The sequence below is a fragment of the Coptis chinensis genome, chromosome 8, assembly GCF_015680905.1.
Source record: "Coptis chinensis isolate HL-2020 chromosome 8, ASM1568090v1, whole genome shotgun sequence".
Classification (NCBI taxonomy): Eukaryota; Viridiplantae; Streptophyta; class Magnoliopsida; order Ranunculales; family Ranunculaceae; genus Coptis; species Coptis chinensis.
The window spans coordinates 81,782,816-81,799,998 of NC_141463.1; the positions used below are offsets into that span (position 1 = coordinate 81,782,816).

Consider the following 17,183-nt stretch of genomic DNA (forward strand, 5'->3'; position numbering starts at 1 on the left):
ACTGAACAAAACCCAAACCCGAACCCATACCGAAATACATAGGGTAGAGTTTGGTCACACTCTATAAATCCGAACAGACCCAAGCCCGACCCGATAATTTAGCCCGAAACCCGTTAAAAGGGCTAAAAACCAAAACCGAACCCGGACCAAAACCGAACCCCAAATCCGGTTTCAATTGCATACTACTAAATTCATATAAAATAATGAGTTAGATAAATATTTGGATTATGATCTCATTCATATTTACAATGATGAGTTATTTAATATATTGGATTATGGAAAAATTTATGTTGAGATATCCAATTTTTTCAGTAATTGCACGTGATCATGTATCTATAGTTTCTTTCGAGTCCATCTATTTTTAAAGCATATGGAAGAATTATGTCCGAGTATATGTAAAAATTATTTCCAAGTTCATTAGAAGTTTTATTTTATTTGAAGGATTGGTGGATAGCCAAAGAATGAATAAAATGTAGATATATATTTCAAATGAGGTTTCTTATTGTTTTCTTTTTCATTTATATCGGGTTTTATCCTACCCAAAACCCAATTCGAACCCGATGGGTACCCGAAATATAGGGTTAGAATAGGGTTTGGTCAAACTTCTCAACAAAATACCCGATTCCAAACCCGACCCATTGAAAAACTAGTCGGGTTAGGATAACCCGATACCCGTTCAAAACCCGAAAAGTTGGGTTCAGACCAGGTACCCGTTTGGACATCACTATGTGGAGGTGTAATTTTACACCCAGATGCCCTTATCTAATTTGTCTTTAGAGGGTCCATTAACATTATAGTCAAAGCCCCTTCTCCGTGGGATCTAGTTACTATTGTTTAATCTATAATCGAAAACTATCTGAAATTAAAGATTGTGCACAGTCAATTTCGGTAATGCTTGTCTTTCAATTATATGAAATGAATCCACGTTCCATTTTGATTAGCAGCAAGGAATGGAGTACGAGCATTGGTGTTGTACTAAATTGACACTAGGCAAATATGGGCACGAAGGCATCGCATTTGCAAGTATATAACTACCAACCAAAATGCATATGCACTGGCAAGCCTATTTAGCAGCTCTTACACTTAAAAACAAAATCTAATGAACTCAGAAAGCTGAAGCTCAAACCATGTCTGGTTTTGAAGATTAGAGCACATCCTAGCCTCTTCATAACTGAGCCTGATGCCCTTTCTCTCGGGAAGGGGAACCCACGGCTTAAAGGCATTGCCTAGGCATATGGCAAACTCAGGAAAAAGTAGTTAAGTGCATAATGTAACAAAGGTGTATGAATAATGAAAATGTATTGCAAGCCTTCAACATCTCTTGCAATTTTGAACAAAAAACTGAATATAAACTACCTACAAAACTCAGAGACAGTACTAGGAGCAAAATGTCATAAAGTTTAGGTCTAGCTGAAAAAAAGACATTCTTAGAAATTCAGCAATTGAAGCTCGAATCATGTCTCCTCCTAAAGTTAAGCAGGGGTAGCTGCTTGGGCTGATTGGCGCTTCCGAGCCTCCTCAATAACTGTGAGCTTAATACCCCTTCCCTTGGGGAGAGATAACCAAGGTTTAGTTCCTTTGCCAATGGTATAGACATTGCCCAAGCGGGTGGCAAACTCATGACCAGTAGCATCCTGGACGTGAACAGTTTCAAATGTACCTGGGTGCTTCTCCCTCCTTTTGATAAGACCAACACGCCCCCTATTCCTTCCACCAGTCACCATGATAACATTACCCACATCAAACTTGATGAAATCAACAATTTTGCTCGACTCGAGGTCAAGCTTGATGGTGTCATTAGCCCTAATTAGAGGATCTGGATAACGGATAGTGCGGCCATCATAGGTGTTCAGGTACGGGATTCCTTTCTGTCCAAGCTGCACAGATCGAACTTTGCATAGCTTAAACTGAAAAGGAAATGTCAACAACAATGAGAACTCTTATCTATGACAAGACAAAAAAGGACACTTTCTATTCTAGTTGATATAGGGAAGGCATCTTTACCAAATATAACAGAACGAGCAAGTAGGCAACAAGCTGGTCTACAGGATATTATAAACTAGGATAGGAATGTTTCATTGTATAATGAAGTAAATTGCACAAACCAGAAGAATAAAAACAACTATATAAATGATTTTCCCAACACAACCGCGCGAACAATAAAAGTAATGTGCTGTCTATATCACAAGCATAAATTAATTTCCTACAATACTAAGTAATAAACAACAGCAATTTGATCAATCCATGCTTAGAGAGTACCAGCTAACGGATTCATAGAATAGTGTGTTCGGAAATCAGTATGTATTGTCCCTCTAATACCAAACATTCAGACTTATCACACGAATACATAAAATTCTTATAAACTGTATAACAGAGACATGCAACACAACACACTTGCAGATTGGGAATGTGTCTCAACCACCTTTACAAACTTTATAATAAACTGAATCTGTATGGCCATATGGGTAGGGTGATGTTTTGCCCTATAGTCTACAGTCATACAGAAGATTCCAAATACTTCATAACGGATGAGTTGAATAAAAACTGACCTTGGCTTCTTCATCTTTAATTGAATGAAGTCGGAAGCGACCTTTGGTGTCATACAGCAAACGGAAATTCTCATTTGTCTTTGGAATTGAAACAACATCTGCCAAAGTTTGCCTACCGGTTACATTCAATTCCAGAGGTCAACAATATAGGTGCAACACAAAGGAAAGCAGAAGTAAATAGGTGTTGGAAAGTAGCTCTACAACCAATATCCATTAAGTTCACACCCAGTCCATTTACCAGTAAATCAGTGCCCTACAAAGTTATATTTATTTTCTAACATACCCAGTATGCAACACTCCCACCCGTTTCAACCTCTCCCTTCTTTTCTGAAGCACTCATCGTCATAAACTGTCTTTCTAACTAACTTGGAATAAATAAATTAATAAAACACATAACAATGAAGAGGTTCATACCCATAAATCCAGCAGGGTATGTCTTATCAGTCCTGACCTTCCCATCAACAAGAATATGCCGTTGCATTAATATAGCAACGACCTCACGGTAGGTTAGAGCATATTTCAATCTGTTCCTAAGGATCAGGATGAGTGGCAGGCATTCTCTGGATTTGTGAGGTCCAGATGATGGTTTAGGAGCCTACACCAAGATCATTTCTTTGACGTCAATAAATACAAGGGAGTCTTAATTTAAACGAAAAAAATATACGAGGGAAATTCATCCTTACAAAAGCACCACCAAGCTTGTCAAGCATCCAATGATGTGGGGCATTGAGCCTCTTCAAATGTTTCTTCAGTCCTCTTGCCTGGAAACACAGACAAGTATCAAAATGCTAGAAAACTAAGAAAGGTACATAATTACAACTTTTCCAGAGTATAACTAAACTTGAGGTTTCACATCCAATATACCAATAGTAGCCAACAATTAATTAGCCGGCCTACTTGTAATCAGATTATCCTTCCAACCCCAAATTGCAACGAGTATATAATTTCCAATTGTATAAATCTCGACAAGTTAAGAGCCAATCCATGGTACACAATACATCAACATTATTGCATGGAGTGCTGTATCTAAACACCATTTCCAAATCAGTATCTCGACTTTTTCAACCTCTATACTATTTTTATCCTTTCCACAATCGAGAAATAACAATTCATCATATTAAACATCAGTACCTAGCAGTATAGATTTAAAAATAACAATGGATTGGGTTTCTTTATTTTATCTACAAAGGGCCTTTTTGGTTTACTAAATAAATCAGATCTTTTTTTTATTATTATTTTTTCTCATATAATCATGTATACAAATGTTAAACAACAAATAAACTACAATAAAATGAAGAAGGTAAAAAAAAATTGGTGTTACCATGATTGAGTCCTTGTTTCTTCAGAGAGTGGTGAGAGAGAGAGAGAGATCAGAGAAATATAAAACCCTAGAAACCGAAGCTTATATACCCTACTGTTTTGAAATTACATGAGTATCCTTAGGGTTTAGGGTTATCGAAATATCGGGAAATTTGTTGTCGAAATATCAATAGGGCTTTGTGCTAGAATTTTTAGAGGACCCAACAATGTAGAAGGCCTCACGGGAAAATATAATCGCACTACGTTTTCAACAATTTAGCGGACTAGCTGACATCACTTATCGACGTTGAAGTTGATTAGACATCATTAGATATTTCGACAATTATTAAACAGTGTACATTTGATTGATGAGAATTATTTCCACAATCGGATACTGCAAAATAAGAAATATTCAGAAAAAATAATAATTCAGATATCACCCAAGTACAACTGCCACTAGTCACTGCTCCACATGCCAAACAAACTCTTTTTTTTCCGATAATAGTTTATATATTAATTATAACGAAATAGTCTGGACATCAACTAAAACATTACAAGGTGGAAGAGTGATCCGATCTACAGCCTTAGAAGCCCAGGCTGCTAGATCATGAGCCTCCCCTATAGAATTCCTACTAAGCCAACAAAACTTAAAAGTTCCTACAGATAGCAAAATATTCTTAATATGGTTCAACACACTTCTATATTTCCAGCAGCACGTACTCCTCAGGAGGGTTCTTCAAAGTCTTTATCACACTGATTATCCCCGCAAAAGGTCACCCTCTCGCAACCCATATCCTTAGCTAGTAGTGCAGCCACTTCTGCAACTACTAGTTCCGCTTCCTCTGAGGTAGTTGCACTGAAATTCCTGATTGCTGCCTTCAGAATTCCACCTCCCTCAGACTTGGCTATTGCTCCAGCTGCTGCTCTGCCACTAGATCTATCAAAGGAAGCATCAAAGGAGATATTAGTGTTGTTGTTAGACATCTCATTACTACTATTAGACTCATTATAATCAGCAAAAAAGTTATTTGAATCAGAAGTATAAGATGATGGTCTAGCTGATTCTTCAAAAGCCTACATAGTTCTGGTCCATAAGGCTTCTGTCTTCCTGATGATGGTGCTCCTATTCTTCTGCCCTGCCTCAAAAAGGATACTATTCCTGTGCTCCCAGATATTCATAAGCAGCAGTAGTGCATAGATCCCCAAGCTCCTTATGTACTCCTCTGTGTTCACAGTCCAGCCCAAGAACTCATCTAACCAATCTCTTGTACTTCTATTTGGATACACATCCACTCTTATGCTTGTGAAAGCAGTAAACCACACCCCTCTGATCCACTGGCATTGAAAGAAGATATGCTCAGTTGATTTCACCCCAGTTTGGCAGAAAGGACACAGGAAATCTCCTTCCATCCCTTTATTCAGCAGGACATTCCCTGTAGGAACCCCCCCCCATATAGGCTTTCCATATGAAATGCTGTGCTCTAGCTGCCATCTTGGCCTTCCAGATCCTTTGGATAGTTTTAGACTGGAAAGAAGAACATGCCAAACAAACTGGTTCTATGAAACCGAAGAGTATGAAGGAAATAAATTTGAAGATAAAATCTTCATAGAATTCACACATCTAAGTTGGCATGTTCTTAAAAGCATGTAAAGATGATGAATATCCCACCTAAGCAGATGGAACAAGTACACTATTTCATAGGCATATGCACCTTTCTTCCATCTCCATAGCAATCTACCTTCTGCTTGAAATCTACTTTATAAACAAAGGTTTATCCAAGAACACATGATTCTAGAACCTCCTACAACCTTTTTTTTAGCGAACGCCTCATCGCATCTAAACAGGAATAGGGGAAGATGTGGACATTTCTTTACAAAACAGCAATAGCATCCTTAATAGCACCATTAAGCAGCGACTGACCGAAATTCCATACTCCTGCACATCGACCAAAATGAATAAGATGTGCATCATTTTAGAGTATAAGGTTCCTGTCAGGTGAGTTGATGATTTCAGTTCAATCTTACCGTCGCCTTTGCCCACCCTTCTAAGTTGAGCAACATACTCAGAGATCCTCTTAATGGATTCAACCTAAATAAAGTACAATTGAGAAAAATAAATACCAAACCATAATTCGTATTTATGTTAACAAATGACATCCCCAGTTCAACTTTTTAGATGGCTTTACCTGTTCTGTCAAATATTCAGTTTCCACAAAATCTGCCAACTGGACAACGTTATTTCGAGTTGCAACCTGTTGTTCATGAACGTCAATCTTAGAAATCATTAATGTGTCAGATCACAATAGAAGAAAACCTCTAGTTTCCTGTGAAACAACAGGTAAATATGTGCAGCGACTAAGATGATGTTTACCTGAAGCAAGTTCAGAAGTTTTTTGTTGGTCAGCTTCTCCAGAGATAGTGCGAGCCCCATCGCTAAAATCAGAAAGTAAGGTATTGATACTCATTTAGTGCAATATCATTCATTTCAGCAGATGAGGTAGCCCTAATCTATGACAAGGAAAGCAGAGTAATCTGCTGTATCATGTAAGAAGGAGAGAGGGATGGCTTAAACATAAGCATTTAATAGCTTAAATAAGCTTCTTAGTATATTAAGATGGATTAGATTCCAAAAAACAAAAAATCTCCCCACACCTGAATGATGATGACCGTCCATTCATTATAGAGTATAGACAGTCATCACGTAGTTCAATCTTATTTTGTATGTACGAACTACGAAAGCATCAATTTTACATACAAGGGTTTCAAATTGGACTTATACGCACATGTGTCAAGAGGCCATGAAGTGAACTTCTGGAGAAAATATTCTTCTCTAAGGTGTACCTAGAAATCATGCTTTATCTAACTTTTATGATCACCGAGTCAACTGCCAACCACAACTGTATCCTTTATACATCGCAGAAAGAACCATACAGTATTATACTAAGCAATCAAAGATTGTTAAAATCTCAAGTTTCCGAGGTAGACTCACATTTTTGTGGAGGATCTTTTTATGATATAGAAGGTTACAGGGAGTTTTCCCACCACCTTCGAGAACTTTTCATAAAGACTTCTTCCATGAATTTTTTTAAGGCGGTGAACTATTCCATCACATGCTCCTATCTTACGAAATTTCCTTAAAAGTGTGTTTAGCGGGGAAAAACACACTGCAAGATAATTATAATTTTTCTTAGGGTACTAATGTTCTCACTCCCAGCATCTACACATTTCCCAAAAGTTACAAAAAAGAATAAGCAAAAATATAACTTGAGTTCGCTCATCATCTTCAACGCGCTGTTAACCACCACCTCAGAATCGTCTTGAATCACAGAAACTCACATATGTCAAAAGGGTCATTAAAAAGTTCAAACAAGTAACTTTTTCTGATTTAATCACTTCAAAGTGTAGTCCGACTTGAACTGTGAGTTAGAGTCATAGGTTGAAGACAGACGTTCCATCTGGTCGAGTTTTGGGATTCTTTTTGCACCATTCGAATTTTACTTTTTAGTGTTCTACCTTTTTGCTTATTTAGTGTTCTTACCACTAAAAGCTTGTAGTGATAGGACAAAATTGACCATAACCTATAACAACCTCATTGAACAAGTCACGCTGAAGGAAAATTAATGGAAAAAATGGCACCCCACATTCAGTCCAAGACATCTCAGAAAAAAACTATATCCACAGATGTTTCAATTGTCAGTTTTAACTTGTAACAGATTCACCTATCCTAACTGTTAACTAATACAAGAACCGAGAGGTCTATGAATTACACTGCAATATAATAAAAAAAGACAAGTTCATTGAAAAAAAATCATCTTTAGAATTCTCTGTTTATTCTCCATGTTCAACAAGTTCTCTTAGGCTGTGCTTGTTTCTGTGAAATTCTGGAAACTCCATGCTAGACATTTAACTAAATCAAAGGGTTGGTGAAGGACTAGATAGGTTTTTCCTACACTAAAACCTACCAATAAGGAGGAAAACTCGATAAAGGTTTGCACTTCTGTAATAGCAAACAAATATTACACTAAATCTGCACACTCCTCATAGAATTTTGGTGGTGATTACCTACTAATCACTTATTTTAGTTAAGTCTCTACAAGGAAAGATTTCCAGGAAACAGGCACTTCACAGGTTACTTATAAGCCAACAGACTGAGATAAAGCACCACTCATGACATCTAACAAGAAACAATATTTCGTAATCAAATTATTGAAGATGGGCATCCAACTTAAAACTGATAAGTGGAGAGGCCCCAAGACTAATATATTTTTATGTATGGCTTAACATATCCCCTTTGGGACTAAACATTTCAACACAAATAAAATAGCTTACCATACAAAGCATCTCCCTTCTCAACATGGTCAAATTCAGACAGGGGCATGATTATTGATTGTAATTTCACTCTGCCTCCTCTCATATTCTAACAAGTATCAGAAAATGATATATTATACATATTCCGACGAAACGAAATGGAAATAGATAACCTAAATAACTAAAAAGGAACCACTAAATGCAACCTGATATTCCATAAATTTCTCAGCGTGTTGCCTCTCTTCTTCGCTCGACTCCTTAAAAAAACTGATTCAAGGAAACATAACAACAAAAGAGATTATCAAATGTACAATCAAATAAGCAAATAAAACGTGAACATGCACGTTTACTTTTCCAACTTCAAATAATTATTACTTGGCAAGTCAACATTGTCTCTGTCGAAATATGCGTACATGGCATGATACACATAGCACACATTGCATTCCACACTGTCATTCCAAAATAGAGAACAGTTATTTCCAAGAAATGACTATACACCAGTAAACTAGTGTGTTGAACATCAACCAAAGAAACTCCCTTGCGCAAACATTGTATTCAACATATAATGGTTCTAAAACACAAGTATATGTTGGGGATTACACCAATACCAATCGGTTCCCCCACTACACAGATAACTTGTATGAACACACTTCAACTCCGGACAAAATCTAAATATCAACTACAACCTATACTAACATGCCCAACTCACTAAACAACTATCAACAACATATAATAATGTAAAGCAGTTAAACAACAAACCACAACACAAAGATTTACCGTGGTTCGCCAATGATGCCTACTTCCACAAGAGCAAAGCATTCTTAATAAAATGGGAAGGAAGATTACAATCTCTCTTTTTCTAACCTTACTAGATCACTCTTTATCTCTTTAGGGTTGTATCTCCTCAGTAAAGGTTCTCTCTTTGTTTTAGTCCGATTCCAACTTCTTCCGAAAAATAGGTTAGGTTTTCCAAAACCTTGATTTTTGGTTTTATCTCCAAAACCAAATTTGGAAATTGGATACCGTAAAGCAAGCCCACGAAAAATGAGCCTTGAGCTGGATGCCACGCTGAGCGCCGAAGTCGCCAAACAAATGCGCTAACCTCAAAAATACAATGTATGTTCTTGGTCGCCTCTATGTTATCGAACTCGAAACGCTGAAATCTTAAATTGGGCGCAAATTTTGTGAACTTCGGCGACCGAATTGTCCCGTTTTTCGCCGGTTTTCTCTCCCATGTGAGGATAAACTCGATAATCTCCCCTCCCCTAACAAAATGTAGGGGCTATCCACAATTGCCAAATCAATCAGGAGGAGTGTCGCCATTCCGCAATAGCACAACAAACATCAAACTTACCTTCAAAAAGACTTTGGTCATCATATCCGACCCGTTCTTGTCGGTATGGATCTTCTCGATACACAAATGCTTGTTTCGAAAGTACTTCTCTAATCCAATGATAACTAACCGACGTATGTGTTTTGGATCTAGAATGAAAACTTCGGATTATTTGCTCGTGGATGGCGCCTCGCCACATGTAACTACAAACCTTATTTTTCGCTTTGCCCTAGTTCGTCGAAGAACCTCTTCATCCATAAGAACTCTTTTGCAACAAGAAAGTCAGAATATACGAAGTAGTGGAGGCAACACACTTTTGCAACTTAGATTGCCAAGAAACCGCTCCCCCGCAAAAGTAACCAAATAACCGGAGAATGGACTTCATCGAAGTCAACATCACCGCCATGTCTGTGATCGATTGTAAAAAAAATAAGTAAGGGCTTACTTCCACCAAACCACAAACATGATTTGGAAGTGCCTTTAAAGATATCTCAATATCCACTTAACACCTTCCCAATGTTTCTTTACCCGGATTTGACAGAAATCGCTTACCACCCCAAATATCAAAAAAGCAATGTCCGGCCTTAGTACACACCATGGCATACATCAAATAATTTAATCATAAGCGGATGCATAAGGAATCTTTTCCATCCGATGATTAAACCGCTTCATTTAGGACACATCTTTCGTCAAATGAATCGCCACCGTTTTATTAACCGATGCGGTTTTTTGATCCATGTCAATCTCTTCAACACTTTTCTCAATGTAGCTTTCTTGAAAGCCACAACTTTCCACTCTTTCGTCACGAAAGTGATCCGCGATCCCAAGTATCCGCTTTTCTTTGACCCAAATCCTTCATCTCAAAAGGACTTATCAAGTCAAAACTAGATATCTTGTTGATGTTTGGACAACTATCAACATATCATCCACATACACAATCTAACAAGACAATGAAATCCCCATCCGAAATCTCGAACAAACACACAATGATCTCAAGCGGATTTCTTGTATCCCGCTTTCCGCCATAAAGGAATCAAACTTTATGTACCATCAGATGCCTCTGCGGTTCAATCCATACAAGCTTTTATCAGAGATACTAAGGTGCTCCTCGCTTTGACCTCTATAGACATCTTCTTCAAGCGTCTCCATGAAGAAAAGTCGCCTTAACATCTAGTTGCATTTCAACCTCAAAGGTTCATTTTTGAGGCCATACCCAATACCAACCGGGATAGAATCATCTTCACTTTAGGAGAGAAAATCTCATCAAAGTCAATTCCTTTCCTTTGACCGAATCCCTTATTATAACAACAAATTATGAGCTTTGTGCCTTGGGTGAGGATTTTCTCCTCATGCTTGACTTTTGTATATCCACTTATTCTTGAGAACTTTTCTCCCCGTGGGTTTTCAACTAACTTCAAAAGTGTGAAACATGCAAAAGTTAATCCATCTCGTCACTAGAATGGCCTTCAACCACTTTTCTTTGTCTAATCCAAAAACGCTTGAGTGCCGCTTGAAAAGATTAATCCATATAGGTTCTCCACCATCCGATAGTAAAGACGTGATGCTGGATATGTGGTGGATACCCGTTGAAGTCTATTCTCTTCGTCGTAGGTCTGCCGGGTGCCTCGGGGAGGATGCACTACCGCTTGCTTTCGGTGGTGGTTCATGCATCTCATCCGCATCTTCTATTCCAATAGGTTCTATCCTATCATGAAGCTAAGATAGGATTCTCATCACGAAGCTTCAAAACTCATGGTTCTTTCGATTTATGCCTTCGAAGACGTTCCACGTTGGAACTTACGGTTCTCAATCAACAAGATCATTGGTGAAAGCTTGTATTATTCACCTCCTCAAAGTTTCGCTATGGTTTGGTCTTCTAGGAACACAACATCTCGACTTCGGATTACCTTCTTGTTAATCGGATCATAGAGTTTGTAACCAAACTTTTCATCTCCGAAAAATGCACCGCTTTGGCTTTGTCAATCAAGCTTGAATCTCTCAAATACGCATAAAATGCCCAAACCCAAATAAGTTCAAGTATCCATAATCAACATCTCTGTTTGACCATACTCTCTCGGATAATCACTATTACTGCCTTCAACTTCGGTGACCTCAGGTTGATCCACATGCACTGCCAGACCTATCACGCTTCTACCCGGATAAACCAGGTAGCTTATTTGAGATAACATAAATCTTATCTCTCTACAATGGTGCGGTTGATTCTGTCTAGCTATTCCATTCATGCTATTGCCATCTCGGGGAAATGTGCTATTCACGACTGAATCCAGTGACTCGCAATACTCTTCAAATGATGTACTGCACTCCCCATTATCTTCTGTTAATACACTTCAACAACTTCGAGTCTTCTCTTTCCACCATTTTGGATTTTTTATTTCTTCATCCTCGGGACTATAGGCCTATATCTTTCTTGGCCGATCATCGATGAATGTCAAAAGGCTTTTCCCTCTGGTGGGACTTCACACACATCATAGGACCACATAAGTAATTTGTGCAACTACTGAAAAGACGATTGTCCTTTTCGTGAGAAGGGAATCTTTGGAAAGATAAAACCGTGTTGCTTTCCTACCAAACAATGAAAGTACATGTATTTAAATGTGTACCTTTAATGGAACAAGCACGGCCTTTTGCTTAGCAAGAACTTCCATCCCTTTTATGCCCGTGTGACCATTTCTCTTTAAACAACATTAGGATTTGTTTCCTTAAAACCTAAATTCGCGCATTAAACCGCTTTTACAAACTATTTGTGTTTTGTAAAGAGAGCAAGTTTTCTTTCCTCAAAACAGGCATCCTTTCTGATGGAACCTCACGGTCGGGTTTCCATACCATTACCAAAACGAGTTTACAAAGCCATCGCCATTTAATTTTTGACCCGAAATTAGCTTAGCCGTATGTCGGGGACATGCCTTTTACATCCGAGTGTCAAGGTGTAGCCGAGCTTAATGGTTTCTACATGAACATTCCAAAAATGCATAATCTTGAGACTCCTTTGTACCCGCATGGCCATATTCACCGGTCAAAATGGTAAAGTGAAGAATCCCCAATGGCGATTATTTGGCGTTGCAGGGAAACATATCTATCACCCTCTCAGTATGTGACATGAGGTACTTCTAGTTTCAACCAAAGAACACCGACCCTGATTCCCTTTGAACCTAGTGCGGGTAGTATCTTGTTTCCGTTCCTGCGCACCATGTCTTCATGTACCACGGTTATTCATTTTCATCCCTCTTCAAATTGATAGCCTTTTCATAACAAGTGGCCTTTTGGTAAACAATAGTAACATGGCTTGCCTCTGCGCATTTGGGAGTTTTAGCTTCTTCAGATTTAGATTCCAAAAACAAAAATTCTTCCACACCTCACCTCTGAGAGTCGAGATGGTTTTACATGTCATCAAAGTTCCGAACCTCTCCCCGTTTCTGTGAAAAGGACCTCGAAGGTTAAGATATACACGGTTTCAAATTGGACTACTCTTCTATCTCCTCATTCAATGAAAAGACGCGTGGTAGCCATCTCCATGGTAACAACTCCATCCTCGGCGCTCCATGTAGAAGCGCTAATGTCTCCCAACTTTTGTAAAGAAGCCTAGAAGAAACAAAGCCTCAACTTCTCCCAAATTGATCTTTCAAATCTTCGATTGATGATATTACGTACTTCGTTAAGATGCTTTCGGACGTTAACCTTCGGTACTTCGCGGTCGCAACTTTTTTAACGTTAGCACTTTGTTTCCAGAGGCTTTTAAAAATCTTGAGGTTTTTCCATGCAAAAGGTCGTAGTCCTAATCTGGGCATGGTGAAAGACAAATTCATCCATTGTCGAATGTACCCAATAGCTTTTCGTGCTTTTTCCACTTCAAATTTGATTTTTCTCGGTTTTACTTGAGACAGATGTTCTCAATGGGAAGTGCCAAGTCCTTGCAAATAAAAAGCAAAGTCTTCCATCTTGGCTTTCCGGATGGTGTAGTTCTTCCTATTAGGACTTCATCAAATTTGCAGTGTTCACCTTTAATGGTCCATCTCTAAAAAGTTATTTAACCTCAAATCTTTCTCGGAATTTAAATCAAACACCCCGACAAAGATTCGGATAACACCAAACGTTCTCTGCTATTCCAAACCAAGGCTCGATACCACTTTTGGGGATTTACACCAATACGATCGTTTCCCATACTGGCGGATAACTTGTATGAACACACTTCAACTCGGGACCAAAATATAAATATCAACTACAACCTATCTTTATGCCCAACTCACTAAACAACTATCAACAACATATAATAATGTAAAAGCGGTTAAACAACAAACCACAACCACAAAGATTTACACAGGTTCTACCAATGATGCCTACTTCCACTGAGATCAACCCCCATTCTTAATAAAATGGGAAGGAAGATTACAATCTCTCCTTTCTGATCTCTCACCCTTACTCTTAGATCACTTTATCTCACATTTTTGAGGGGTTGTATCCGTAAAGGTTTCTCTTTGTTTTAGTCCGGATTCCAATCCCTTCCGACTTGTTTGGTTATTGATTGGGTTAGGTTTCCAAAACCTTGATTTTTGGTTTTATCTAAAAAAAACCAAATTCGCGGATCTAGATAACCAAAAGAAAGCTAAAACCGAAAAAAATAGACTGATATTCCACACTCTGGCCTCGAAGTCATTCAACAAAACTGGAATTATCAAAGCGGCGCAAATAATTCAAGCACACATGGGTCGCCCTATGTTCTTGGAACTCGAAGCAACAGCGAAGTCGCATGCGTACAGGTAGCCATTGCATTACAAAGATGCGACATCCGAATTGTCCCGTTTCTGTCCAGCTCCAGTTTCTCTCCTCATGTGAGGGATAACTCCAACAGTATACACAAAGAAATGAAGCTTAAAAACAGCAACACCCTACATATAGTAAACAAAACTCACTTGATTTGTTCATTAAGAGCAGCTTCACATTCAGTTTCAAAGTTCTGACGAGCGAGTGAAGATTGTGGAACAGAAGGGACCATAAAATGTTCATTTTTCACTTCTTCAAATGGTTGAAACACAACACCAGTAGTAGTAGTACTACTTAAAATACTATTCTGATCCTTTAAAGCTGAAACCAAAAGACCGTACCATTACTTCTTCTCTTTGGTAAACTCAAAAAAGAAGATGAAGAAAAGGGTATGTGTGTTTCAACTTTCAACGTGTGGAGTTGAGAGTGAAAAAGTGGAAGTAGTTTTGAGAAGCACCTTGTTTTTTGCAGAAAGGAACGTTGGAGAAAGAAGAGTGTACTGTGTGCAGTGGTGAAGGTGAGAAAATAGTGATTGCGTTTTGTTTTGGACGGTTGGATTGATTGGAACGTGGAGGGTTGGGATTAAATTGTGGAAATGAGCGCGTGGCATGCTCGTGGTTGTTATGCGTGGAACTTGGGTCGGGTTAGTAGTCCAAGCCTGATGGACTAAAACCCGATTTTTATTGGTCCTGGGCTAACATGTCAAATCCGTGGTCTGAGCTTGATTTTGTAAAATCAAAACCCGACTTGGTTTTGGGTTGGGCTCGGATTAAAATATCAAAAAACCGAAAAACCCGAGCCCGTGTGCATATATATACCTATCTCTTTCAATCATTCTATTATTGTAAAAAATAAGATTTAGAATCTCTATTTTAGAGAGAATAATGTAATCAACAAGGTTATTTTTTATTTCAAACAATCAAATCTCTTAGATTTCATTAGAATATTTTAATTTTGGTATTTTTTACCTCCTAAAAAAAAAAAAAAAAAAAACCTCAGAGAAGTTTGACCAACCCGACATAACCCGACCCAATCCAAATTGGTCAAGCTAGGGCTTGGGCTGGAAATTGAAGGACCGACTAGGGTTTGGTCCCGGACTCAGGTTGAAGCATTTGAAACCTGGGTTAGGCTCGGGTTATACCTCAACCTGACCCAACCCGCTTGAATTCCACCCCTACGTGGAATTGTTTTATTTTGTCGTTATCGAAAATGAGACGCCAAGTGTTCGTGCTGAGTCCCCAAAAGTTTATCCATATCCAATTCTGGTTGGGAAACGAGATATCTCCAGTTTGATTCTAGGTGATCTTGAACACACTCATTAAAACACTCTCATACCACCCAAGACAAAACAATTCATTTATTATAATATATATACATGGTGGGACTATTAAGGACCTAATACTAAACCCTAGATACTCTAAGTTTTCAACTTGTAACTGAAAATTTTGTTCTGTTTCTTATATCAAAATAAAAAAGATAGTCTTAATTTCTTCTCCAATAACCTCTTTTTTAGCAACATTTCTCTTACAACATGCAAACACCCACATTTGATTTGAATCAACCATACTAAAGTAATGGGAATGAATACCAACCTAATGAGCACCTACATTTTTTTCCTGATAGTGAATAAAAAATGAATAGTTTCTCACACCGACATAGCTTGCAAGTAAGAGCCTCACGCTATTGAATACATTCTTCACAAAGTGAATGTGCATATTGCTTTGAAAAGAGGGCATTTGGTAATGGAGATATTCAATATTTGAAAGAACTTTGGCTTGATACGTTTAAACCTAAAATTCAATGAAGAACCCAAATATCATTAAAGTGAACTTAAAGAGAGATCTCACATGATAACTTAGTTGAAATCATAAATAATTTAATCTTGATTGTTTTTTTTTGTGAACCAATTAATTTAGATGAAACATGTTAATGAGTTTAGAACTTTAAATCTAAAATTTGAGCTGTCAAAAAAAAAATAGGAATCGTATGTTAAGTTTGACTTCTTTGCGGGTCTAAAGATATTAATAAAAAAGTTTATTTAAAAAAAATTCAAAATCATTAATTTTTTATAGTGTATACTTTAAAGTTGATATACTTTAAAGAGAACCCACCCCACAATACCGTTCGCACTTATTTTATTTTTATCTTTCAGACTCACGTATGTCCACTCCCATAGCCTCCGACTCATGGGAGATGGCGTAGTCAACTATTTTCATAGTAACTCCTCTTGTTTGTTCCCCATTAATAAAAAGGAAAATAGTGAAGATTAGACAAAATGAGATAATAAAATCCTAATCTATCATTCTCATTCTCATATCTCTTTAGGTTATTGGAAACAGTCGTGATGCATTTCTCAACATCCGGTAGGTCGGCAAATATTTCAGCTTGTTGTTTCAAAATACAACCCTTCAACCATTTGTTTTGTCGTTTTTTTCTTTTGTTTTTTGTTTTCCTTAAATTGTGCGTAGCACGTGCATAAATCTTCGTCATTAACTCTTCATCCGTCTTGTCATGATCTTGGTTATGCACTTGTACATCACACCACAACAGGCTATAGACCTATAATCACAGAGGGATACAGGAATTTGTACTTTAGGAATCAGTGTAATACACGTTGAGTTTACCTTACTAAACAACTGGTTTGAGTGGAAAAAGTTCCTTGCAGCCCTTATGAAATCATCCCCAACTATTCTCCAAGTGCATTTGAAGAAGAAATAGGAAAACTCATCACTTCCCGGAGCTTTCTCATTGCCAATGTTAAAGTGCTCTGTTATCTCATCCCTAGTTAGTTACCTCTTTTTGCAAATCTCATAATCTGCTGCGCATATCTGATCTCTCGGCCCAATCTCTTGAAAAACTGAAAAATTCATCTGTTGCATGTTGGTAAGACTGTATAAATCCTTATAATACTCCAC

The 17,183-nt window shown here is 37.9% G+C and overlaps 2 protein-coding genes across 9 annotated transcripts; both read right to left on the reverse strand.

The window, feature by feature from the left end:
- Positions 1-1,271: 1,271 nt before the first annotated feature.
- On the reverse strand, positions 1,272-3,955 carry LOC147483470 (small ribosomal subunit protein eS4z). The gene is made up of 5 exons (XM_086581567.1): positions 3,871-3,955; positions 3,233-3,310; positions 2,964-3,144; positions 2,550-2,647; positions 1,272-1,907 (listed from the first exon to the last, which is right to left on the reverse strand). The coding sequence occupies exons 1-5, from the start codon at positions 3,871-3,873 to the stop codon at positions 1,473-1,475; spliced, it is 795 nt and encodes a 264-aa protein (XP_086437693.1). The 5' UTR covers positions 3,874-3,955; the 3' UTR covers positions 1,272-1,472.
- Positions 3,956-4,361: 406 nt separating this feature from the next.
- Positions 4,362-14,766, reverse strand: LOC147483471 (ferritin-4, chloroplastic-like). Of its 8 annotated transcripts, XM_086581575.1 has the most exons (10): positions 14,418-14,766; positions 8,532-8,605; positions 8,363-8,423; positions 8,178-8,265; positions 6,220-6,281; positions 6,035-6,100; positions 5,874-5,937; positions 5,518-5,784; positions 4,927-5,373; positions 4,362-4,785 (listed from the first exon to the last, which is right to left on the reverse strand). In XM_086581575.1, the coding sequence occupies exons 3-8, from the start codon at positions 8,372-8,374 to the stop codon at positions 5,720-5,722; spliced, it is 357 nt and encodes a 118-aa protein (XP_086437701.1). In that variant the 5' UTR covers positions 8,375-8,423; positions 8,532-8,605; positions 14,418-14,766; the 3' UTR covers positions 4,362-4,785; positions 4,927-5,373; positions 5,518-5,719. The 8 variants fall into 8 exon arrangements, with proteins under 8 accessions (XP_086437701.1, XP_086437700.1, XP_086437694.1 ...); XM_086581574.1 differs by lacking the exon at positions 4,927-5,373 and having other exon boundaries at positions 14,418-14,557; XM_086581568.1 differs by having other exon boundaries at positions 5,518-5,937; positions 14,418-14,557.
- Positions 14,767-17,183: the final 2,417 nt, after the last annotated feature.